The following is a 26,519-nucleotide window of genomic DNA, read 5'->3' as shown; positions in this document are numbered from 1 at the left end:
GGTCTGGGTTGACATCTTGAAAAGGTGATAGTCACCTGTTATGTCAAAATGTGGTAAATCAAAATAAATAAATAAACATTAGCTAGGTTACAATCAGGGAGGTCCTACAGAGATATTCATATTCTGCAGGTACAGACAAAATTCAAAGACTAGTAGGAAATCTCGTGGACCAGCTCCCAATCACAACTCTCCTTGTGCACAACCAACTCCTAACCATGGTCTGGAGAAATTTAAGAGACCGTGGTCGACTATGTATACCTTTATTTACCTTTCCTAGCCTTACTTTTCTGTAACAATCATTAATACAATATTGGGTAAAGGAACAAATAGAAGGCCTCTGACTTGATGTGGACTGTTTACTTTTAGCACACCTGTCTAATCAACCTGTTGAACATGGAACACCTGTCTAACTCACCTGGTGAACATGGCGTGGACAGTTTCAGGTGGGCTGGATAGCGCACCTGTCTCGCTCATGCGCAGCTGCACTGCTCCGTCAGCCTGCCATGTCATCAAGCTGTCCGCAGGTAACAACCCGGCCGGGGTCATGCCTGAAGGGTGAGCATGACATGGTTAGTGGAGTCATGTTGGCGTTACGGTAATATGTTCGAATCCCCTGAAATTTCACTGATGCTGTGACCTTGGGAAAGGCACTCAACAGGACTTTCCTCACTCCATCCAGGTGTAAAATAGTGGGTACCCGACTTCGGTTGGGGAGGTAAAAGGCGGAGGAAGGAGAGGGACATGTCAGGGGAATCGAACTCAGGGCATCTGAACATGAAAAGCTTCATGAGAATGGCTGGACAATGGCAAACTTCTGTAAAAACTAATGTTGCCATGTGCTACTTGTCGTTCTAAGATATATGTATTGTCAGGGTAGAGATTCCAATCTGGCAGAATTGCTGATTCTACCTGTAGATCAGATCCGAATCTATCCAAGTCTCTATCCTAGATTTCAGTCAGATCAATCTATTGATCTAAAGTGACATGAATTAAAGTTGAAAAGTTTTAAGCGAGCATCCAAATGCACCAAACAATTTGTAGACCCTGATTGGAATCTCTCCTGGTAAAATCTCTCATTGTACGGTCAGAGATTGTGCAGCCAGAGATCCTGATTGCATTTTCTGTCGACCCATATGATTGAATCTCTACCTTGACATGTACCGCAGAATGATTAAAGTCATTTCCTCTACATACAATATTGACAGTACACCGCTTGCAGGCCTCCAATCATCAACATGTTTTGAGTGGCAAGAGATTGTCATAAGCAAGTTCAGCTCAATCATTTTTGAAGACTGATTTCAAGGTCCAAAGTCAGTCATCAATCAATCAATCAATCAATCAATCAATCAATCAATCAATCAATCAATCAATTCTTTAAGTCTTTAATATCTTTAGGTTATTGTTTTAGGTTGTACATGTGTAAATATAGCAATGTGACCGACTGTACAAAATGCAGCATGCAAATCTTTCCTGTACCTGGCAACACCACTCCACAATTAGGGTTTGCAGTCATGCTCAATAGTTTTGTAGTATAACTAACACATTGATGAAGGTTAGACATCCAGGTAATAAGATACGCCAAAAATAGTTACTCAAGCAACTGGATAAAATTTTGAAACAGTCAGACGTTTCAGATAGTATCCGCTATCTTTCGTCAGTGACTAAGGACAGATCTGGTAGAACTAGGTTTTTATACCAGGTTTTTATACTTAACATATCTATTCAGAGGTTTGGTATAAAAACCTAGTTCTACCAGATCTGTCCTTAGTCACTGACGAAAGATAGCGGATGCTATCTGAAACGTCCGACTGTTTCAAAATTTTCTCCAGTTGCTTGAGTAAGTATTTTTGGCGTATAACTAACACAGTTCAATGTACCAAGCACTGACATATACAGGCCTAGGCATTTGTCCCCAGTAAGATAAGTATTACTGACCCTTTTTCCCTAGTGATACATTGATATCAGCCGTAGAAACGCCTCCATTTTCTGCAAGAGAAGATCTACAGTGTTACTCACACAACAAAGGAAGTTGTACATAGTGAAATACCTGCACACCAACATCAGGTTTAACATAATCTCCAAGCAGACATTGAGTAGAAGATTGTTACATTGTCTGCTTGGCTGACAGTGATCTAACGCAGTATAGCCTTTGAACTTAAACAGTCTTCAGCTTCAGAAAATGTAATATCTTCCACTCAACATCTGCTTGGAGACTAAAATTAACGCAACTGGCATACCAATTTCTCACTTGTTTTTCCACTCATTGCAAGTGGAAAAAAAAACTTGAGAAAAAAAATCATAACCAGCCTTCCAAAAATCTGAGTATATTAATATATTTTCAGGTTAGAATGTTTGAACAAGCTTTTATGTAAGCTATAAAATGCTTCTGGTAATACCTGCTGAAAGCACTCTTGAAAAAATGTAAGCTATGTCAATAAGTGTCTGTAATTGCTTTCATCAATCAATACTTCTCTGCCTTCTGTCAAACTTTCATTCTGGGGTATCACTAATAATGGTAGTAAAATGTTGGTAGAGGAAAATAAAGGGCAGTTACTGTAAATAAAATTATTTTCACAGGTACGCACTTAATAATTTCATGGTAGAATGTGTTTTTTTTGCAGTGTTTAAAGTTTGCATTTAAAACAGTTCTGTCTTGGTAGTCCTTCGAAGACGAAGATGACTGTCAGTGTGTTGCTCATTCACGGGGGATGTGCCCTCATGTGGCTTCTCAGTTCTGTAGTACAGTAGTAATTTACATTGGAAATGCATATTTGCGGTGTCATGAATCGGAGAGGTCACAGCGAAAATAAAACCGTGAAAATTTCAGTGCACCTGTTTGCATACCACATGGATGCAGGTAAAAAAGCAGCCCTTTACTGCTTATAAACTATAAAAGATGAACAGCTTTGCAGTCACCCTAAATAAAAGACTGGCCAACTTTTCAACTGTTGCCCTTTACCCTGAGGCATGTAACTGTGGATAAGTGACCTGAATTTACTTTTACACATACTGTAATGTTTTATTACATTAAAAAAAGAACAAGTTTTACTGTCGTTAGAAGTTATGCACAGTCACAACTGCCCAAGAAGACCACTCAGGGGACCGATAAAATCTGGTCTATGTGGACAGGTGGTCACTATAGACAAGATTCTTGCAAAAATTATCTAACATAAAAAGTGGTCACATTGGCCAGGTGGTCTTTATATGGAGGTGGTCACTTGTACAGTTTCGACTGTACCTATTTCATGTATATGAAACGTCTTGGTTTGAAAGCTATACTTGTAATCCTATGATGATGTTGTTTCAAAAAGTGTCCATCTTGGTGTGAGTGGATCAAAACTTACAGCCTGGTCTTGTGCAGCTTGTGCCTACTGTACGAAACTGCTAGTGTGCCTATATGCAGTTTACCTGTTATACAAACAAACAAACTAACAAACACACAAACAAAACACCTTTGAGGACCCCGTTCATGGCTCCGTTGGCTCCTTTGGTTGCGTGGATGCCGTTCGTCGGTGCGTGGTTGTCTGTGGCCACACTCATGTCAGTGGATCGGTCCTGCAAGCTGCATGACAACAGAGCGGAGGACAGGGCATTATTAGCCTGGCATTCCCTTCTGGGGGTATAACTGGTGCTGCAGGGCTCGAAATTCATTAGCTCCAATTTTGGGACCACAAAGGTGCACGTGTGCCAGGGCTGTCTCCAGCTTTAAGTTTTTTTCCATCCCACTCATTGTTTGAAATCCAATGTTTTAATTTTCATTGTTAAATATGTCATTTTAAGCCTACAAAAATGCATTTTCATCAATTTTATGTCACGTATTTGGGACGGACATGGTGACATTTTTTTCCGTCCTGACAAGCAAATTTCCATCCTGGGACGGACGGAGGGACGGGTCCTGGCAGAGTATTTCGAGCTCTGGTCTGGTATTCCCTTCTGAATATGGCACTTTCCAGGTAAGGGTTTGACCAGATTTGGGGACATGCATAGGCCTTTAAGTATGACAGGGTCACATACATGTACTGTGTTCCCAACAATACACGGTCGACTATTCTTTCTTTCTATCTTTCCTCCCATTTTTCTTTTCATTTTATAGTGAAAGCTAAAAAATACGTAAAAGTATCAAAATGGTAAAGTACCAGACACTTCTGTCATGGCCAACCCACCTAAAGTAAATAACATTAACCTATATTCCAGTTGACAAATGATGGTACAGTAGCTACATGGTGAAACATAACCTCGTTAGAATACAATCAGCCAATGTCTGGCTTGGCATTCAGGAAAAGTCTACTTACAATCATCATACAAAATGCACAATCATGTCACATTTATATAATATAAGTTTATTGCAAATTTCTTGCCCGAGGGCTAATTGCAAGCAACATGATCACAAAGAAATAAAAGATTGCCTATACCCACACACATCATAGTCAGTCTACCATTGCGACAATACCTACCCAGTTACAAGGTTCATAGGGAATTCTTTCTTTTTAAAACTTTTCTTATGTATCAATAGGTAATTGAAAGGCTGCATGGGAGGGGGGGTCCTAACAACGCTTTAAGCTAAATTCAGGAGGACTTCCTACATATTGTGCTAATTTCAGAAAGGCATCGGCTATGCTTTAGATCTACACAACTTTTTTGTCAGCTCCCTACAAATTATGGGAAATTAAAATAGCTTTACAGAAAAGAGCGTGCAGGCCCTCATCGACGCATAACAACAAATATGTCACAGTTAGACTCCCACAAATTAGTCAGGAAGGGACTTTAACATGTCTACAGTATTGCTCAGAAATCTAAGATTCTCGCACAATCTATAAAGGAGCTATGTTACCTTTAAAGCTGGTAGGAGATATTCGAATGGTGACTGAATAAACCTCTGGCTTCACGTGTACCTCACTGATCTTTAGACTTTGTACCCTGTACTCTGCTCACCCCATACACATTGCCCACTGATCTATTGGACTTTGGACCATTAGACAATATTGTACTTTGTTGCATACTGTAAATGCACAAATGTTTGCTGTGGTCTTATGTTCGCGGTTTTCGCGGTTAGCTCTTCGCCGCGAACTTAAAGCCACCGCGAAAGTTTTTTGCCCTTCTACTTCCTTGTCCACTATTGTCTAAAACGTGAACCGCTGCAAACACTCCATTTTCTCCCTACCGCGAAATTAAAACCACGCGAACTTAAATGCAGTTACAGTAGCTAATAGAGGTTGATCAATGTATGCAGCTCAGTAAAACTAAATCATGCTTACCTTGTCAAGGACAAGAGGGTGAAAGGACAGGTGGAAAAAAACAGAAAAAAATTCTGCTGCAGTACCTAATAAAGCCACCAGGGGGCCCAAAATCTAATCAATTTGTCAATTAACAAGACCTAGCCACATACCAAATTTCATGACAATCCATCAATAGCTTCTCGGGATGTGATCCACAAACAAACATACAAATGCTATGAAATCATAATACAGGTCGTTGATCCCTGTTACAAATTTGACATTTGATACAAGTGACCTCTTTGACGTACATTGAGATTAAACTTGGGTAGAACTGTAAATGCATTTAACTTGGCGTGTTTTTCATTTCCTGGTAGGGAGAAAATGGAGTGTTCGCGGTGGTCTTAAATTAGCGTTTGGAACAATAGTAGCGCTACAGTTATAGATGGGCAAAAAGTTTCGCGGTGGTTTTAAATTCGTGCTAAAGAGTTCACCGCGAAAACCGCCAACATAAAACCACCATGAACATTTACAGTAAATGCATTTTAATCATGTTTCTGACCATCAACACTGGTACATATATGTTGTTGAGACAAGGCTGCAAAATTGTCCCAAAACAAACTATATGTCTGATTTTGTTTATCTTGATACTTTGACCTCTTCTTTCCGGTGATCAAAGTTAAGACTTTGAATAAAAAACATTAAACATTGACCTACCCCCTTCTTCTTTAAAAAGTGCCATCATGCAAAAAAATAAAAGGTCCTGTCCATATTGCAAGTGTGACAAAGACAATGTACAACGGTTTGGTATACTTAAGACAGCACTTCTTCTCACAATACCGCCACTCACACTACTTTATTGTGAAAGAAATTCAGATAGTGAAAACACATCAAAGCACTAAATACAATTGTACTTTAGAACGTCATTATTTTTTTTATACGTATCTTTTAGTCCTCACTGGCAACTGCTCTTACTACAGCTCACAATAACCACAGATGGAACCACACAACAAACAAACAAACAAGTATAAAACAAACGAACCGTTCATACCCAGATGAACCTGGCACTTCCAGTAACTGCATCATTTTAACTGAATTCCCTGCGTTCAAGTCTTTGCTTTGCCCTCTAAATTAAAATGTCCGCAGGTCCAGTAATTTCTCTCCGTAACTGAAAACTCTAGGCGTGTGATGGAGATACATACTGGTGCTTATTATGGAGATGGCTATGTTTGGAATCCCTCTGACGTCAAACTGCCTACCTCGTGACAAGGGTACTTCCTAACTATGTTAGGTCGGACATAACCAGACGCACGGGGGTCACATGATGGCTGTGGGATGATGGACAAGATAGATGCTACTACATTTGTCAAGAAGTTTATGTTTTGGTGATGCTTGTTTATTTGTTGTTGAACAGCATATCTCAGGAAGCTATGGATAGATTGTCATGAAAGTTGGTACTTCCCAACTATGTAAGGTCAGACATAACCAGACGCACTACATGTCACATGATGGCCGTGGGATGATGGACAAGATAGATGCTATTACTACATACATGTACCTTCATTGAGGCGTTTGAAGTGCAGCCAGTAGGTACCCATCTGAGTAATGAGGCTGTTGTAGTGTTTTATAACGTGCTCGAGGCACCTCCTTGATCTGGGGCCCCCCATTTTACGTCCCTTCCAAAAGACAAATGCAGCTCCAACCAGAATGCCCTTCTCCAGTATTGAACCTGGTCTCCCAGTTGTCAAATAAATGGAACCAGGAGCTCAACTGTGAGCCTGCTACTACCTATGAAAGAAATGATTAAATTTTGGCCCCCCTGGTGGCTTTCCAAAATACTGCAATATATTTCCATCATCTGGACATGCTACAATTTTCATATTGACATCTACTTGTCATACATCATATATATTAAAGAATCTGTAATGAGGTTCCTTTAAAAATTCCTTAAAAGGGGGATAGACTTTCATTCAATCAATCAATACAGTCCTGACCCATAAAGGCATTACCTTTTGTACAGCTGCTTATCAACTTCATTAATAATCCATAATGACAGAATAACTTCTGGTTTCATCATGGGCTAGTGTATGCTAGGTGCAGGTTGAGGTAGACATCAGAAATACCTAAACAACTCCAATTATACCTGCATACCTTTGACAGTTATGTGATCTTTTACTGTAAGTCATTAATTTCTAAATGTTTATTATCGTGATCAAGTTTTAACTTACTCGCAAAACATGGTGTTGTAACAAAAATACAGTCATGCAGCCATGTTTGGCTTTTTGACATATTAGGACTTGACAATAAGGTTCTAGGATAACAGATACAGTAATTATAAGGGGTCAAAATCTTCTTTCCCCTACACTAGCTCCCATATCTAAACTGATGTCAGAGCATCCAACATGACAAACCCCAATACGGGCCCTGAACACACCCCCAGCACACCCATTTTTGCATACAAGCGCTATTAATAATTCAGCGGATGATCACGTTTCAAAACACAGGTCCCTGCCCTCCCCTGCCTTAATTGCTATTTTTTCAAAGGGAGCCATGGATCGATACCTCAACAAGCCTTTCTCTCAACTCTATTTCTGGATGCTAGTAGCAAAGGGATCAATTTTAAGTCAGGGAATGTTTTAAAAGACTCTCTACATTTTGACAAAATTAACAGCTAATTACTTTTGGCAACTTAATTATTCATACAAAAAATGTTGAAAAGCCATGACTAGCTAATCACTGGCTGTATGAATACAAACAAAAATGTTGTTAATACCTTTCCAAGAAGGTTATGTATTTGATAGCGTTTGTATATTTGTGAATGAACAACAGCATAATTCAAGAAGGCCTGTCTAGATAAAAACTAATCCATCCTGCCATCATAAGTGTAGTAGATCATATTCTACATTTACATCCTACTTTTGTCTTCTGCAATTTTCCAATGAAAGAAACAATGAATGATCATAATTGACAACTTGTAATTTCCTGTCTTTATCAAATTTTTCATACTTGATATCGATATTAGGATACACAAGTGAAGAACACAAATACTGATTTGTGAGAAGGGCTGTGGGTCAGAGGAATCGGACCTTGCAATCTGGGAATGCACAACAGCTGCATGTGTAATGCTAACCAATGGTGGAGATACTCTCCAAGGAGAGGTAAGATCCGGGATATCTATGACGTATTTTTGGGGTATCTTATACATCTTTCTACTTTTCCATTTTTTTTTGGGGGGGGGGGGGTCTTCCTCCTCTTGGAAGCACTAACAAAAAAACAGAAAAGTAGAAAGAGGTATAGAATACCGTGAAAATATGTCGGAAATACCCCGGATCTTACCTCTGCTTGGAGAGTATGGTGGAGAATGGAGATGGTATGAATGGGCCGTACTATGGTCATAACAATAACTGACTGTCTGAAAAGAGAGAAGATTTATTGGGGTATCAGAGCGCTGTGTAAAGGATGACAAATGTTCCCACACATAGACATACAGATTGAGAAACAATATAAGGCCACACCAATTTAATTTCTTGGTTAACGGATCTTTATTTTCCAAAAAAAAAAAAATTTTGAAAAAAAATTCATGAGCTGGCCTAGCCTTCTGTTTTCATGATTTTTTTTTTCAAAATGTTTTTTTTTTGAAAATAAAAATCCGTTAACCAAGAAATTAAATTGGTGTGGCCTAAACAGCACCTGTCAAAATCAATTATTGTCAAATTTAATGTTTGCCTGATATTAATTATCATTATACGATAATAATACTTTGGATGAGTTTGAGTTTATAGTGATATCCTTCAGCCCCAATGGACTGGTGCTTATCTTCCAGACAAAATTATAAACTTATACAACAAAGATATACAAATAAGTTGAGAATATAGCATCAAAAGCCGGTAGGCCTGTGCGTGAGGGAGCTTCAGTGTCAATCATCCTTTTTTATTGGATACGATCTTCACATCCCCTTTCTAGATGTACAGTACAGTAACTGAATGTTTCAAAGTCTCATGACAAAGTTATGATCTACATTGTATGTCTCACCAAACTGCTTAGGCTATCATGTGATACATGTATCATGACTGATTGTGACATGTGACATCCTACCTACTTTCCCTTGAGTCTGGGAGTGGCTACTCTCCAAGCTGACATTTGGCTCTGGCTTGTTTTCGGTGTTTTTAGCTGGCTTTCTATTTTGTCAAGTTTCCGTTTGCGTCTGCCAGCAGAGGTTTGGTTGGTTCACAAAAAGAAAGCCTGGCAAAATAGAGAGCCTGATAAAAACGCCTCAAAAGACGTGAAAAACAAGCCGAAGCCAAAGATCTGTTTGGTGAGTAGGAGTAGCATCATGTTCGCCAACTGGCAAGAAAACATTGGAGGCTGCCAAATACATCTGTCAGCATCTGTCAATGGAACAATTCACAAGCCAGCTGGCAAGAGGATTTTCTTCTTCTGACAAGCAATTTACGAACTTGAGAAGAAGACGATAAACCGGATAGTGAGTGTGTGAGTGTGAGTTCCCTATAAACCTCCCTATAAATAGCATTATCTCACACCGTTCAATTAACTTGTTTGGCTAACCTGCTCCTAAGGGATCAGGACGATTCGGCACTTTAACAACTAGGCAAAATCAACTCGACCCAACACCCTCGTCTGTATCTGTATAATCCTGGAACTATATAGCCGGTATAACCACCATTCGGCATGACACACCAGCTAACTTGCCAAACTTGGCCCAACACCCTGGTCAACTCAGCCAGGGTTAGGGTCAGGGTTATGGTAAGGTGTTTGGCCCAGTTGGTCTGATTAGCCAGGGTCTGAGTTGGTAAACGGCCAAACCTTCTAACATCCCCTGCTTCTGACATCTTTGTTCACCAGATCCCATGCAAGATAAACTCGCCCCCATGAGATGGTGTGGAGTTACTCCAAACAAAGTGTTGCGTATAAACAAGTACACCCTTTTAGTTTCACCTCTACAGCCTCACTGACCCGTAACAGTGGAACGCTTCGAATGAAACGCCAAACCAGAGCATGATGTATTATTCAAATACAATAGCTGAATTTTGCATGCAGCATGCAACCTTTAACAATGGTACCTTTGATTTAGTACCACCTGTAACACACCAGCATAGCACAGCAGCAGCTGATTGTATTACACTGAACGACCTGTCATCACACCTAACCTTTGCACATTTAGCTCAGGGCTCGAAATTCAGTTTTGGGAATAGGTGCACTGGTGCACCCAACCTAAAAAATTGGGTGCACCAAAAAATGTGTGGGTGCACCACATAAAATAAAGTAGAATATAACTATTGTAAGCAAAACCTAATCACAAACCTTACTGTTCCTCTTCTTTAATAATAGAAAATATATAATTTCCGTTGTATTTATGAAACAATGGTGTGTTACATGACTAAATATGATTATTCGGATATGCTTTCAAATTTTACTTGCAAAGTCAAAAACAGGAATAACCATAAGAATTAAGTAAAAAGTGTATTTATTAATCATCAAAGTAAACATTTCTTTAATACGTGTACAAAATTGCTGTGGTGCATTCATTTTCTCTATAGAATTTCAATAAGACTAACTAGTGACGAAGAAGGGTCCCAGCGCGTTATTAACATCGACCTCTTGTCCAGTGTTGCAAGCTGGACCAGGAAGTCCATGCGCGTTTGGCACGCGATCTCGGCTCTCAGTTTTGAAGCTTTCAAAATCGAAATTAACTCAAATTCTAACATCAAAATCTTAAACAAGTACTACAACAAAGATGTTATTATTTTCTTACACTTAGATGTCAAGAATATGCTGTCTACTAGTGTGCAGTGATACCTTTACACATTAAACCGTACGAAAATATTTGGGTGCACCAGTGCACCCACAGTAAAAAATTAGGTGCACAGCCCCAAAATTGGGTGCACTGGGTGCACATGCACCCAGTATTTCGAGCCCTGTAGCTACAAGCATTGTTTCAAGCTTCTTTCAAAGGTTTCTACTGTATATACAAGTTCAGACTAATAAAGACTTACTAGTAACTGTGGTAAGACACAATGATGCCAACAGCTTTACGTCCCAGTTCTAAGTCAGAGGCTGCAACCGCTCAGAGTTTGAGAGTTTATTAGGATCCACAATTAGCTTAACAGCTACTCTTCCTGTGGTCCATTCAAAAACATGACTGGACAAAACTACATGACACACATGGATACCACAGAATTTACATAAATGATAAAAGAAGCAAGCATTCAGTGACCAATGAATTTAAATTTGAGTTTTTGTCCACCTTAAGCGGAAAATAAACCAGTCTACATCAGTCTACTAAAGATTGCTCATAAATTTCAGATATACTGTAGAATGAATTTTTCAACATTTTGTGTGTTTTCTTCAACCAAGAACCATACAAATCCAATAATATTGGTCGCTAAATGGTTGCTCAGCGATTGCAGTTTAGTGTAAAGCCTAAAAGGCGCCTTATCCCCAAAACAATGGTAGAGTAAAACTTTCTGCCAGCAGAGATTGTTCACGTTAGGCCTGTGAGTTTTGGGACCAACACAGCTAAGTGCCCCTTTATTTGTTTACCAGACTACACTAGGACATAATGATGGTCATATTAGCTCCTTAGCTACCTCAATCCTGATAAGCTGTCAACCCACAGCCTTACCTGCCCCTGAGACCACACTGTAAAACCTCCCTCCACCCTCCAACAGTTGGGTTTGCATCTCATTGAGGGCAGAAACTCACTGCCATAGGATCACGTAGGTTAAGTGACTTTTGGGCCCATTTCTATTGTTAAGAAATCAAGGGGCTTGCATATTCAAGTACCTGGGGAGTTGGTGATAAAAATTACATGTATTTATCTTATAGTTATATATGTGCATGTACACCCAAACGTATGCATATGTATATGCAGGTGATTAGACAGCTTAAAGCCTTTCAAGGTATATCCTTTCTCACCTTGACAACAGACACTGAGACAGGTGACCCCCTTTCCCCAGTTAAGACGCCTTTCTCAAGTATTTGTGTTTAGACTTTTACAGTTTGTACACTCACTCACCCACTATCCGGTTTAACTGACGTCTATAAAGATATAGAAATACACTGCAATAAAAATCCTGGTTTCAAAACTGGCCAAATACTAACCTGAAAACGGCAGAAACAGGACAAAAGACAGCTGAGTACAACAACTTCCTTTCAGTGGCAGTTATATGTTGATAGTGGATACCTGGCCTAAGGCCAAAATGCTATCTTATTACTTTTCTTGAATACAGTTGCCCAGCTTAATTACCCTACTTGAATACAGTGGACAGGGGGGCTAGACATTTGTTTTGTATACTCCTGCTTTAACAAGCTGAGATTGGACCCAAGCCAAAACTGACAGAATACAAGTGAAGTAACTCTCTATTTTTAAACCCCAAGCTAGCTCAGATGAATACAAATCGAGGTGCTTTCCGATTGTCAACTACTGCATTATTTTTTAGTAAAAGACTTGGATGCGTTCCAAGCGTGGTCACACACAAAAAAACAGGAACATGTTGTGATACTTTGCATGGCTTTGGCGTTGTCATCCTGACAAGGAAACATTGCACATTGTATGTAAGACTGCTAAAATCTTTTAAACATGTGCATAGTCTTGCATGATTTCTAGCGAATAAAAATATTTGAGTTAGACTTCTCGACGATAGAATAATTTACACAAAACCACGACAAATTATGTATGTATGGCCATCTTGAAAACGGTTCTACAACAAAACAGTAGGAAGCCTATTCAAACAAAACAGTTCGTTAACAGGTTGATGGAAATGTTTTGCATAAATCTGTTTGTATCAACAGTACACTAACGTATCTCACTGGATAAACAAGGACATCCGCCCCCCTCCCACTACTATACCGCGTGCTCACAACACAGGAGGGCGCGGCCACAAGAGGGCCATAATACCGAGAAAATACCGGCAAATCAACATAGATATGATACTTCAGAGAAACATAATTAAGTAGAATGTATTTTGTACCTATCAGTATTGGTATGGCAAGACCATAGCAGCTGTACGCATCCGATGAACCACCAGAAAACACGACTTCATGTATAACATTTTCGGATTTTCATGACTAAAATTTAAGCCGGCCGGCACATGTGGCATGTTTCCCTGCCGAAAATCCTTAATTCTAACCCAAAATTCCAACTCACCTCCTTCCCTGTTGTTCCGTAGGTGTTTCCTGACAAGCTGCTGATGGTAGTTTTGGAATATCAAGCTTCTTTTCGGCGGAATTTGCGCGTGAAAATGGGGAAATCGTCCTCAGACGTCCTTAATCAGCAGTCCCGTGACTGACTCTACTACACTCAGACCTGCGAATGCGTCACCGTTATGCAAATGAGCTGGATGTAAATACGCAACTGGTTTCGCGCCAAATTTTCACACGCGTCCAGGTGTAGCGTCTTTCTCAAGGAAATTCAGATTATGACCGTTCTGTGAAGTGTAGTGCTGTAATGTTAAGTGCGCATGAGAAAATTCTATGGGGTTTCCCACGAGTCTTTCTTCATATATAGTCTGTGCAAGGGATTTTCCCTGTTGCATTGGGACAGAATGATAACAAAGATTACGCCACAACCCCTGTGGATTTCTAATGCTTCTTCACCTTTCGTCTTCTTGTTTTGAAGCTTCGTTTGTACACGTGGCCAAACCTCGACATCAAAACAAGACAAAGGGCAAAAAAATAGCCGGATGATGCAAGATCTTGCCTGTTTTGGATGAGGTTTTGGTGGCGAGACCGATGACGTAATTTGTAGGCTGACTGGATGTTGACCAATCACAGATCGCCAAGAAGCCAACGCCTGAGTCACGCCTCTGTAACGGGTCACGCGCCGAGGGTATCACATTTCCCTTGGCAACGGTCCAGCATCGCGCAGATTCCTCCTTAATCTCCAAGCAGATGTAGAAAGGCAAAGTCGTGATAATTCTCAAGCTCCGGAGAAGCGGCCGGTATTCTGCTCCGCGGAACCGGGAGCCTGAGAAACGATACGATTTTGCCTTTCTTACATCTTCATGGAGATATAAGTTTAGTTTATTTAGCTTATTGATTTAAATTTGCTGTTCAGGACACACAGCCAGGACTGCCCAACTAGCTAATCTCCAAGCTGATCTATAGGTTGCGAAGACCGTATCCAACTGGCAGAAGAAGTATGTTTTTCAACCTAACCTTGGATTGCTATACAAGCTCCTTCTTCCAGTTGGATACGGTCTTTGCAATCCATTGGGCCTGCCTGGAGGCTACGACTAGCATGTTGCTATTACAAAGGGCCTGACAAAGACAAGACATTGCAATGGAATTTTTGACATACTATATGTTGCAGGAACAGGTTTAAACCATTGTGAATGAGCCAGATCCTTACATCTGTTTGGAGATTCCTTGCTCCCACTCTCGAGTCAAAAGTTATCTCCATGAAAAAAGACTTTTCATGGGGATATTGTTTTGCATGGAGTTTGCACGTGTGTTATCCTGTGTGTATGTTTGTGTCACCGGACGCTTAAAATCAGCATAACTGAAGAACGTGTGGATGGATTGTAATGGTATTTGGTATGAGGATAGGTGCTAGGAGGAGAAACGTCAAGGTACCACCTGTAACACACCAATTTTGGGCCCCCTGGTATGTGTCACTGGAACTGCAATGGCGTATTTGTAAAAATCTTCCGATGAGAATAACTGAAGGAAGGAACGACAGATTTTCATGTTATGTGGGTTGGACAGAGATGTACAAACTGAAGCGCTAATTATGCAAAGTTGGACTGAATTTGCATAAGTAATGAGGAATATCTACTCCTCCATTGTGGGTATGTGCTTTGAGGTCGCACCTGTCGAATCTAGGACAAGTATTCCCCAAGTCCCAACAGCTGGTGGTTCTTCTGCCCCAAACCAAGTAGATGTGGGGTGGTAGCTCTACTAATGGTATTGCAGAAAGTTATATGTACCTTATGTTTCATAGTACGGATGTTATATTTGAGATGTAGGTACCTTAAGAACAGGTAAATACACCTGACAATAAATTATGCTAATGAGGACCTAATTTTTACAACTGATTTCAAGTAGCAAGATAAATGAAATAATAATGTGACATAAAATAACATAGAAAAACAATGGAATAACGTCATAAAAGAAAGGAATAGAACGGAGGATCAGTCTAGATGCTGCTCTCTCTTCGTTGCATAATTCACAATTCTACAATATATTAACCTGCTGACGTGTCGATGACCGTATGCACAAATCCTGAACTTTGCTCGGTCCATGTCAACACGTACCCCGTGACTTGTGCTTCATCTGAGGGTATCCAGCCGGACCCTGTAACGTCAGGTGCGACGTACCTGCCGAGCAGACTCAGGCACGATGAGGTCCTATCTAGCCGCGCTCCTCCTTCTCAGCACTCTCCTTCTCAGCGCTCTCAACGGGCTTGCCTATGGAGCATGTCCTGCCCCACTCGCCACAGAGCTTGCCAAGAACATTGCGGCCGATCTTGCCGGTTCGAATTGTCCTTCAAAGACCGACGCCAAGTTGGTGGCTTTGCAGGCGAATGTGAAGAAGGAGACGACCCAGCAGGACGTGACGATCAACATGATAGAGGCCATGGCTCTTGTGGTAAGGGTCCTCTTTCGTACAGTCAAACCTGCCCAAGAAGACAACACTGGGCACCGGTCTATGTAGACAGGTGGTCCCTGTAGATAGGCTTCTTGATGCTTGTGTCAATGGGGAAAACTATCTCAGGGACCACCAAAAAGTGGTTACAATGGCCAGGTGATCCTTATGTAGAGGCGGTCACTTGTACAGGTTTGACTGTATATCAATGGCCAGGAGGTCCTTACGTAGAGGTGGTCACTTGTACAGGTTTGACTGTTTATCAATGGCCAGGTGGTCCTTATGTAGAGGTGGTCACTTGTACAAGTTTGACTGTATATCAATGGCCAGGTGGTCCTTATGCAAAGGTGTTTAACCTTGTATAGCTTTGACTGTATATCAATGGCCAGGTGGTCCTTACGTAGAGGTGGTCACTTGTACAGGTTTGACTGTTTACCAATGGCCAGGTGGTCCTTATGTAGAGGTGGTCACTTGTACAAGTTTGAATGTATATCAATGTCCAGGTGGTCCTTATGTAGAGGTGGTTACTTTTACATTTTTGACTGTATATCAATGGCCAGGTGGTCCTTATGTAGAGATGGTCACCTGTACCGGTTTTACTGTATATCAATGGCCAGGTGGTCCTTGTGTAGAGGTGGTTACTTGTACAGGCTTGACTGTTTATCAATGGCCAGGCGGTCCTTATGTAGAGGTCGTCACTTGTACAGGTTTCACTGTAACGTTATGTGATGACTTCTGATAAACAAATTACATTTGAAAGTACACAAAGATTTTGTGCTAAACGCTCATCTTTTTCTTGGATCCAACAGGAAGAAGAGGCTTCTAAGATGTTGGAGGCTAAGCTGGACAAACTCAAGATATTAGTGAGGACTCTGGAGGGAAAGATAAAGAGGAAGAAGGGCGAGTTGAAGGTGGTGGACAAGCCGCCGAAAAAGCAGGGAGACGTCTCGAAAGGCGATTTCCCAGGTAGGTGAAGTGCGATTCGTTACCTTCTACCCGACTCCGTAGCCTCTACCAGGCTCCACAGGTCGCTGGAAAAATCGTAGAAATTGGCCAAATAGACGGACAACATGCCAGAGAAGTTATAATTAGTCCGCTATAGAAGTTACACTTTGCGTCATGTACTCTCTCTCTCCGTAGCCGACTCCCTTCTCTATTTGGCCAATTTCTATTACTTTTTTCAGCCATCCGCGGGGCCTGGTAGAGGCTACCGACTCCGTAGGTAACTTGAATGACAGAAATTGTCCAAAGAGTTTTTTAAAAGTCCTCCCGCGCCACTTGGTGGAGCATATGGTAGCGCCCATCTCCGATTCGCTGCCCTTGGGCCACACAACTTTGTGCAAGTCTCTACAGCAGGGGGCTGGTCCGCTGGTAGTGATGTGTGTGTTTAACTTCCATACTCTTTCCCAAATGCTGAGTGCGAAGCAGAGAAAGCAGTATATGTACCATTTCTAAAGTTAGAAAAACATCACGGGGATCGAACTCACGACCTGCCGTGCGCAAGGCGGGCACCCCATTGCACCGGTAAGATAGGCCAAATGAGTTGAATAATTTGCCAGAGTGTTGCAGCCAACGGGGACGTTTTGAAAGGCGATCTCACGTATGCGACGTGCAATTCATATAATCTCCAAGCAGATAAACCGGTGCATTGACAGTATCCTAAAGGTAAAAGCAGTATCATTGGCCATTCATAGCATCAACTATTAATAATTGATAAACATCCTATATCTATATATCTACCTTTACCAACTTGTATGGACCATTTATTTGTACTCAGCTCTGGTGGCAATGACATTAACCAAAGGACAAAAGCAGTATTATTGGCTAATAATAGCATCACTAACAACTAGTAATTGACGAACATGTACATTGATACCTTTACTAAATTGAATGAACCATTTATTTGTACTCCTCACTCGAACAATGGGCTAGACTTCGATCGGGTCACCGTAGGTTATCGGAACCGTGATGTTTTGCTAACTCAACTCAACTCAACTCAGATTAGCGGAATTATTTGCAAGCCAAAATACAAAGTACAAGGTACAGGGTGACCAACAATGGCCGGAATGACCACTGCGCATGCGAGGGGACAGTTGGTCCTACCTACTATTTGTACAATTAAGGAGATGATTAGAAGATAAAGAACATGGTAGATTGATTTTGGACTGAGCAGAGCGCTTTGGACTTTAGTCTTCTAATATTTTACAGATTTAACTTGAACATCTGATATTCATTGGAAAACAACGGATTATAATGAGCCTCAGTGGAGGGGGGGGGGGTCTTCACGCTTCATTAAAGATCGAAAAATGTTCATATTTTGTGCTAAATTCTAGGATGCTTTTGCTTAATCTTGACATGTTTTTAAACAATCTCCAGATGCATTGCAAAATGTCAAGATGCTTCGAAAGTATCTCAAGATACTTTGAAAATACATCAAAATATGTTTAGAAAAGATCTTAAATATGATGACTCGAAAAGATCTCAGAAGTTTTTTAGAGAAGCAGTGGTGAGACAGCAAGTCATCTAATCTACTAGACGACTTTTGTAAGATGGATCAGGCATTTTTAAATTTCACATTGTGGTGGAATTAAGATCATGGATTCTCGGTCAAGATAGCCTCCGTTGCAGTCCTTCCCACAGAGTTTTTTTTTCATTTTTTTTTTGGGGGGGGGGGTGGGGCGCCGCGTATCTGCTTGGGATCCTGAATCCGCCGTGCCCCTGTGTCCGCTGTGTCCCCAACAGCGGACACAGGGGCACGGCGGACACATGGGCACGGCGGACACAGGGGCACGGCGGACACAGGGGCACGGCGGCCAGGGGCACGGCGGATACAGGATCCCAAGCAGATACGCGGCACCCCCCCCCCCCCAAAGAAATTGGGAAAAAATCGCTGTGGGAAGTACTGCAACGGAGGCTAGGTCAAGAGGTGATAGAGGCTTAAAGGAAAGCTACACAAAAAATTGAAAATCCGACTATGCTATGCTTAATATATTCGCCTTCTCACCTGATAATTATGGTACACTGACCACTGACCAATTATCAGGTGAGAAGGCGATAATCTCACCTGATGATTGAATTATATGACGTCAGTGTTCTAAATTTTTCACCTGATGATTGAATCATATGACGTCAGTGTTCAATGTACCATAATTATCAGGTGAGAAGGCGTCAGCACGGCATAAGTTGCAAACGGTAAAAAATGCAAGAACTATGACGGACTTATGTGAAAGAACTTGACTTTGGGATATATTAAGCATAGCATAGTATGATTTTCAATTTTTTGTGTAGCTTTCCTTTAACTCTAGCTATGGTCTGAAGAAGGTCGGAATAGCCTCCACTGTGCGTGAAGGCTTGTAATGTTTCCATGGTATCGTTAAAACGCGAGACAGCGCGAGAATCATCTAATCTATTCATCGAGTTTTGTAAGATGGATCCATCGTTTTTATATTTCAGATTGTGGTAACATCAAGATCACGGATCCCTCGGTCAAGAGCGGACAGTACCAGATTAAGATCAAGGGAAACACCGTGAAGACTCCCGTCAAGTGTGACATGGAGACCATGAACGGTGAGAACATTCCGTTTTTATAATCAACACACCTTTCTCACGCGGCGGACATGATAGAATGAAAACATAAAGAAACTTGCTCCATATTACTTTTCGGAAGTATTGTGCTAGGAAACCGTGACATAAGATTACTAGTGGCGTCGTGTGGCGTAATGGATAGAACATTCGACTGTCAAACAAGGGAACCCGAGTTCGAACCAGGGCTGCCCCAAGACATGTCTGGACATGCGTCCCGATGTTGTGCCCTTGGGAAAGGCACTTAACAACACGACTTTCCTCACTTACACTCAGGTGTAAATAGTACCTAGCTCATCTAGGGTTAGGGACGTCCCTCATATAGGACGTTAAATGGAGGTCCCGTGTTTGGGGAGAGCCACACCCCGCGCACGTAAAAGAACCCACCACACCTTTCGAAAAACAGTAGGGGCATGCCCCGGTGTGAGTGGTTCAAAACCTATAGTCCTATAACCGCACATGGGTTCGGCCTTAGTAATAGCCTCCGGCTAGTTGGGCAACTCTGGCATGTACATGCTGAACCAATAAATAAATAAATAAGATTACATAAGGCAACACCTTATTTTTCCGAAAATAATTTCATCAGGTTGGTAGAATATAGGATATAGGAGATTCTTTGAACACATCCATGTATTGATCTCACCTGCTAATGTTTCGATGTCTATCAGACACCGCAAAAGCGCCGCCTACATCGGCTACTTATAGCGGTGAGAAGCAGTACTCCAGTCAGAAGCTCTGAAGAAGGTGTCTGATAGACATCAAAACGTCAGCAGGTGAGATCAATACCTGGTTGTGTATAAAGAATCTCCTATATCCAACACCTTCTTTTTGTTTCCACAGGAGGCTGGACTGTTATTCTTGAGAGGGACGCGACCCAGACCAAGGTGGTGGACTTCGACAAGGACCTCGCGGCGTACAAGAAAGGGTTCGACAGCCCGACTGACCCGAACTTCATCCTGGGCCTGGACCACATGACCAAGCTGACCCAGCAGGGGACGTACCAGCTGATGGTGGAGATGGAGGATTTCGATGGTATCTGGTTGTTTATTCTTTATTCAATGATTTGAATTATTCAATTGATATTTGATAATAAATGATAACAGATAATACATAGTAATAGTTTATAGTGATGATGATGTTGGTCTTTATTCATGGTCATAATGATGATATAGTAATGATATACATTAACAATGATTTATGATTTTAAGACTCTTGATGATGGTGTTGGACAGTTTGTGGGTAGGGTTATCAAGATTGTGAAAGACGAATGATTTTAGATTGTTGATGTGTAATTTGCATGTATTTTGACCCTGGAATTGTTTATGTAACAGTGTTTGTGTATGTGATATGTAAATATGAATGTACGCACCCTGGAAGATTGGCCCCTTTGTGGCCCTAAGGGTATAATGACGTACTACTAAGATTACTTGGTTACTAAGGTTACTCCGAACTTTTGTTATTATTATTATATATCATTTCACATTATCTGTACAATATCAGTTCTGGCTGGATGGTTCACTTATAGTATTTTTCATCAAATTTTGAAAAACCAAATAAAGACATTTTTTTTTAAATTTAAAAAATAAAAAAAAGACTACATGTAAATTTTGTGTTTGTGTGCATCAAGATGCGAAGGCCACAGCGATGTACAAGGAGTTCAAGGTTGGAGATGCAGCCAGCAACTTCAAGCTCACCATTGGTGAGTACAGAAAACAGCGGCGTTCAGTCATAACTACAGGTTTTAACAAATTGATCTGTTAAGGTCTCATTCATGAGTTACTCCGCGTGTAAAGAGTCCGTACCCAAAAAAACTTAACGGCTGCATGAACGTGTGTTTATATCGGTGGGAAATTCCATTTTAGCCAGCCCAACTGATCACAAGCGTCAAACTGATGAAAGCTTGTTTGTACCTGAAGAAATTAGCAGGTTAAGTTCGGCAGCCGCGCGCAAGGCCGGACGTCCACAGCCTTGCATTTCGGGTGATGCGGCCGTGCGCTATCAGCTGGAAAGTGCCTTTTTTGGGGGTGTAGCTAAGTGCAGTTTGTGATTGCCATAAAAAGGAATTGTATGCCAACTGGTAGTTGGCAATTTTTTCACATGATCCAGGGTAAATGTGCTCAACAGAGAATGAATGACCTCGGTGCATTTCCTATAGCTTCATTACGAACGCGCCCATGTAAAACACGTTTTATAACATGTAAGCCTATGAGGCGAAAAACCTAGGAATGAGACCTTAAGGGATGTGTTCGTTCCACATATTTTACATATACGAGTAATAAGGATGTACATGAGAACTTCTGCACTCAGTTTAGAGTAATTTAGGTCATGAATTTAAAGTTACTTCATCTCGCAACTGTTGCATAATGACTGTGCCACTTACACTTAACACTTACCTTTCGAACACTTAGCTAGAAAAGCAAGAAACAGGCGGATGTGGAATGCCAAAGTCAATAGCATAAAGTGATTTAATTTATTGTATATTATACTGTGTAAGCATGTAGCATAAGACCACGTGGTCTGTCATGTAAAACATACATACATACTGTGCCAGTGGGAGATGGACAGAAAGCAGGAAAATAAAAGTCAACCATTGGCTCGGAGAAGGGCTAGCAACCCCTCGCTGTAAAAATATCTATACCCTGGCACATTTTCAACAAGGACATTTGCTGACCTATGTGCCACTAGGCATTACAAGGATCTGAACGAACGAACGAACGAACGAACGAACGATTAAAAACATTCCCCGTGCCTTGACACTTTCGTCTACCATGTATGTTTAAACTTTCTACTGTATATATTTCACTGTATATGTCACTTACATGTTAGTTAGGTCTATTTAAACGACCTGTATCTAGCCCCTCGGGGCACGAATGTACAATAAAGGTCTTCATTCATTCATTCATTCATTCATTTCCTTCCTTTCCTTTCTTTATTCCTCCATGTTAGGAGAGCCACATTAATAAAATACATGAATATACAATCATTATAAGGTGTTACAATATAAAATAACTTTCTGCATATAAACACAAGATTTGATAAAAAACATTTGATAGCATTAATCGTTACAAACGATTTCGGTCATTCATTCATTCATTCATTAATATCGTGTTTAGGAAAGTACGACGAGGAGAGCAGCACGGCCGGGGATGCACTCTTCCTCCACAACGGAAAACCTTTCAGCGTCAAAGGGAAAGACAACGACGGGAACGTAAGTTTCTATGCAGCTTACAACACCTGACATTAGAATCATTCTAGGTGCTCATTTAGCACATTTTCCAACAAAACCGTGTAATTTATTTTCTTTTCGTTACTACCAAGTTCAGCATCGACACTCAGATAGCTATAAACAACGCTTGGAGCTAGATGTGCAAAATTACATGTAGTTGTACCCTGTGTGGCCTAAGATGGAAACGGAGATGGGCACCGAAAGGAAGGATCTTAACTTTAACTTTACATTTTCCTTCAGACTAAAATAGACTGGGCTGTTGTAGCGACTGGAGGCTGGTGGTACCACGAGAAGGGCTACTCAGCTCATCCCACTGGTAAGGACAGACTCTTAACAAAACAAAACAAAACAGACAAACAAACAAACGCACTCATATTCATGAATACTTTCTATAGCTTAATCACGTTTGTTAATGACCGAATAACGAGATATCAATACCGGAAGTCCTGCTGCAGTACCATGAAAAGCCACTAGGGGGCCTATTATCTTATAATCCTTGAGAATAGTTGGTGTCCTCGAACAAAAAAATTGTAACAGCCGCACATTCCAACGACCGAATCCAGTATTCGAATTTTCGGCAGCGGGGCACTCGAAATGCATTCTATCGAAGCCCGTGTGATAACCCAAAGTTATCACCTGGTCCGGAAAACCCGTATCGAACGTTTTTGCGGTCCGGGTATGACATAATTGTCTTTACATATCGTATCAGTACTTTACATATCTTAACCAAGTTTTAACCATGAAAACAAAGACGGTACACTTTTATTTTCTCAGGAAAACAACTTGACAAGACTAAGAAGGCAGATATGGAGGTGCAGACCATCAACTGGATGCCGTGGAGGGGCTACGAGAAACTCAAGAAGATCTCTTTCAAGGTCAGGCGGAGCGACTTCAAATTTGTCTACTGAGGTCCTCCAAGGTCATCATGCCAGCAGCGGACGTTTGTAAAGACGCTATCAGGGGTTACAAGTTTTCTCCTTGACGTTTTGTCGATTTCGTTTAAACTCTTGATTTTCTAGAGCTTTATAATTTCCCCCATAAAGCCACACTACTAGTATGTAAACTGTACAGCGGATGACGGGATGACATCCACGCTCACATAAATGGCAATCTCTGACTTGATTTCGAAAAATCAACAAGAAACTTCGTTTCCCTCTGAGTGCCTTGAGTGAAGTTGTAGAAGTGAAACTAGTGTGGTTGTAGTGATACTGGGCTACGGCTACCACACTGGTGTGACTTCCTGTACTTTTTCAATGAAAGAACGTCAAATTTTGTCGCTGCAATGGTCTCTATTTCTAAAATTTCGGCACCTTTTCTTGCCTATCTTTTTTCACTCTCTTACAATAGATTTTAAGTCTGCCGAAGATGTCATCCATAAAATTTACTTGCTGTGGCCTAATTGATTTTGTTACATCTTCAGGACAATGTAACTGACAATTATTACCCATTTTCTAATCAAAGTAGCACACTACATTTTTCAGATGTACCAACTTGATTAAACAAATACACGAACAATGTCATCTGCATGTCAGTGTATCTTATTTTAGTCTAAGAGCAATCCTAGTTAGTTTACTGAGGCTCCTATGCTCTCCACTAACCGACTGATGAGGGTTAGGTGAGAGCATATGAATGAATGAATGAACTCTCCAAGCAGAGGTTGGTGGGGCAGATTGTGACCGTTTTATCATATGCCCAGTTTTTTTGTCCGCTAGCCCCACCCAAAGAAAGCTGACACCGATGCACCATTTTAACATATCGCCCGTTGCGCATAACTTCAGGTAAACGAACTGACCATTTATATCGTCTAAAGACGATCCATTGCGCAGCGGTAGCATTAATCGCCACGTGTCACTAAGAGGAAATGATTTATAGGCATACAGTCCACTAGACTGATCTTTGCAACGAACCTTTATTAGAATTAACTTAACTTTAAAAAATCTTGGATTTCATTCTTAAGAAATATTAACTTGCACAAGTGTTATATGATTTACATGTTAACACGTGTAGTCTAAATATGTACGTCGTAAACCTGCCAATGGTGAATCTGTATATAAGAGATTGATAGATGTACTTATACATCCTGAGGTTTGGCATCTAATGGGGGTGCCCTAAGGGGGTGCCCTAACTTGGGACGTGCCCTAACTTTGGACGGACTTTTCACTACTCGTATCATGCATTCTTAAGTACGCCGTGTTTGTTGTCACCGACTATGCTGAGTAGAAAAGTTAATAAGCCTAGTCCATGTACACAGCTGTCATTTGCAATCGAATAAACGTTACATATCCATTTATTGCTTTTTACATCTATTGTCTAATTATGATCTCTCATTATTTCCGGTGGGGCTTATTGTGGGTTTTAGTATCTTTTCTAATAACAAAGCAATTTTATGTGCTTGCCTATTTCGTTGGCTCGATTTACACACAACACTCGGAGTCGACTCGGGGCTGTGTGTGAGGAGCTTTGGGCTGCTCAGGTGGAGTTTTCCTACTAGAAAACGCTACTTGAGTGTCCTAGGGTTCTCCTTGCGTGTGTTAACCGGGCCTTGAGGTAAGTTTCTATGTCCACGTTTAGGTAGCATCTGTGCCTACATCCTGCACTTCAGTAGGTGTTGCCCCTTTAGTCTGCAGTTGGGCGGATTGTCCTTTTGTAGTCTTTCCGCGTGTACGTTCTGCAGCTTGCGGTGGCGCTTGAGCAGCGGGTTTTGCGGGTTTTGCATCGTTCTGTCCTGTAGCTGGGTTTGCAGCTGCATTCTGTACTTGTGTACGTTTTGCACCTGCATTCTGTCCTTGTGTATGTTTTGCAGCTGCACTCTGTACTTGGTCAGGGTTTGCAGCTGCATTCTGTACTTGTGTATGTTTTGCACCTGCATTCTGCACTTGGCCAGGATTTGCAGCTTCATTCTGTGCTTGTGTACGTTTTGCATCTGCATTCTGTCCTTGTGTACGTTTTGGACCTGTATCCCCCACTTGTCCAGGGTTTGCAGCTTCATTCGGTGCTTGTGTAGGGTTTGCAGCTGCATTCTGCACTTGGCCAGGGTTTGCAGCTGCATTTTGTCCTTGTGTACGTTTTGCACCTGCATTCTGTACTTGTGCGGGTCTTGCAGCTGCATTCTGTGGATGTGCAGGGTTTGCACCTGCATTCTGTACTTGTGTACGTTTTGCACCTGCACCCTCCACTTGGTCAGAGTTTTCAGCTGCATTTTGTACTTGAACAGAATTTGCACCTCCGGCCTGTGCTTTTTTACGTTTTGAAGCTTCATCGTGTCCTTGTGCAGGGTCCGCAGCTGCAGCAGGTGCTTTTGTAGGTATTGCAGCTTCAGCTTGTGCAGGGTTTGCAGCTGCAGCAGGTGCTTTTTTAGGTATTGTAGCTTCAGCTTGTGCAGGGTTTGCAGCTGCAGCGTTTGCTTGGTCATGCGTTCCTTCCTGAAGTTTTCCAGCCAAAACCTGTTTCATGGCCATTTCCGCTTCCGATTTCGCATGAGCTGAAACGGTGAAGAGGTTAACACATTGTTATATCACAATTGTTTTATTTGCAAGTTCTTGCCCGAGGGCTAATTGCAACATGAAACAATGCATAGAAGAAGTATACATACAGTGTAAGTTAACAATGGTGACAAGTGGAACAAGTGACTAATCTAAGAACTGCTACGGAATACTAAGCCTTTTGGGTTTGACTTCTTTTTTGGAAGCAGTGGAAGATGAAGTGACCCACTTTTTCTACAATGAGTGAGTTTTGAGAGGTTAACAGGGCTCTAGTTTTCTTTTCGGTTAGTTTGGGGGTACGTTTTGGTGGCGGATATCCTACCTTTGCTTTTCACCTCGTCATGAACCACACGGATGCCGTCGAGCATTCTCTGCGCCGTCTCCGGACCATAGGACATTACCAGCATTGCT

At 41.3% G+C, this 26,519-nt stretch overlaps 2 protein-coding genes across 6 annotated transcripts in view; one reads left to right on the top strand and one right to left on the bottom strand.

Moving 5' to 3' along the window:
* LOC136428974 (long-chain-fatty-acid--CoA ligase ACSBG2-like) overlaps nt 1-14,041 on the bottom strand; it is a 30,155-nt gene extending 16,114 nt beyond the window's left edge. Inside the window, exons 1-4 of one of the 5 annotated variants that reach the window (XM_066418827.1) lie at nt 13,381-14,041; nt 3,453-3,562; nt 1,936-1,986; nt 416-548 (exon numbers count right to left, since the gene is read on the bottom strand). In XM_066418827.1, the coding sequence (XP_066274924.1) occupies nt 416-548; nt 1,936-1,986; nt 3,453-3,540 (272 nt within the window). In that variant the 5' untranslated portion in view covers nt 3,541-3,562; nt 13,381-14,041. Of the gene's footprint in view, nt 1-415; nt 549-1,935; nt 1,987-3,452; nt 3,563-4,831; nt 4,852-6,255; nt 6,396-12,335; nt 12,416-13,380 lie in introns of those variants that run through there. The other 4 variants (XM_066418829.1, XM_066418826.1, XM_066418824.1 and 1 more) reach the window with 4 other exon arrangements.
* Nucleotides 14,042-15,510: 1,469 nt separating this feature from the next.
* On the top strand, nt 15,511-23,699 carry LOC136428973 (fibrinogen-like protein 1). Its single transcript, XM_066418823.1, has 8 exons — nt 15,511-15,821; nt 16,628-16,784; nt 19,272-19,385; nt 20,241-20,432; nt 21,028-21,099; nt 22,514-22,608; nt 22,867-22,942; nt 23,401-23,699. Exons 1-8 carry the CDS (start codon nt 15,573-15,575, stop codon nt 23,532-23,534), a joined length of 1,089 nt encoding a protein of 362 aa, XP_066274920.1. The 5' UTR covers nt 15,511-15,572; the 3' UTR covers nt 23,535-23,699.
* Nucleotides 23,700-26,519: the final 2,820 nt, after the last annotated feature.

Source organism: Branchiostoma lanceolatum, chromosome 2, assembly GCF_035083965.1.
Source record: "Branchiostoma lanceolatum isolate klBraLanc5 chromosome 2, klBraLanc5.hap2, whole genome shotgun sequence".
Taxonomy (NCBI): Eukaryota; Metazoa; Chordata; class Leptocardii; order Amphioxiformes; family Branchiostomatidae; genus Branchiostoma; species Branchiostoma lanceolatum.
This window is presented reverse-complemented; position numbering and strand designations above follow the sequence as displayed.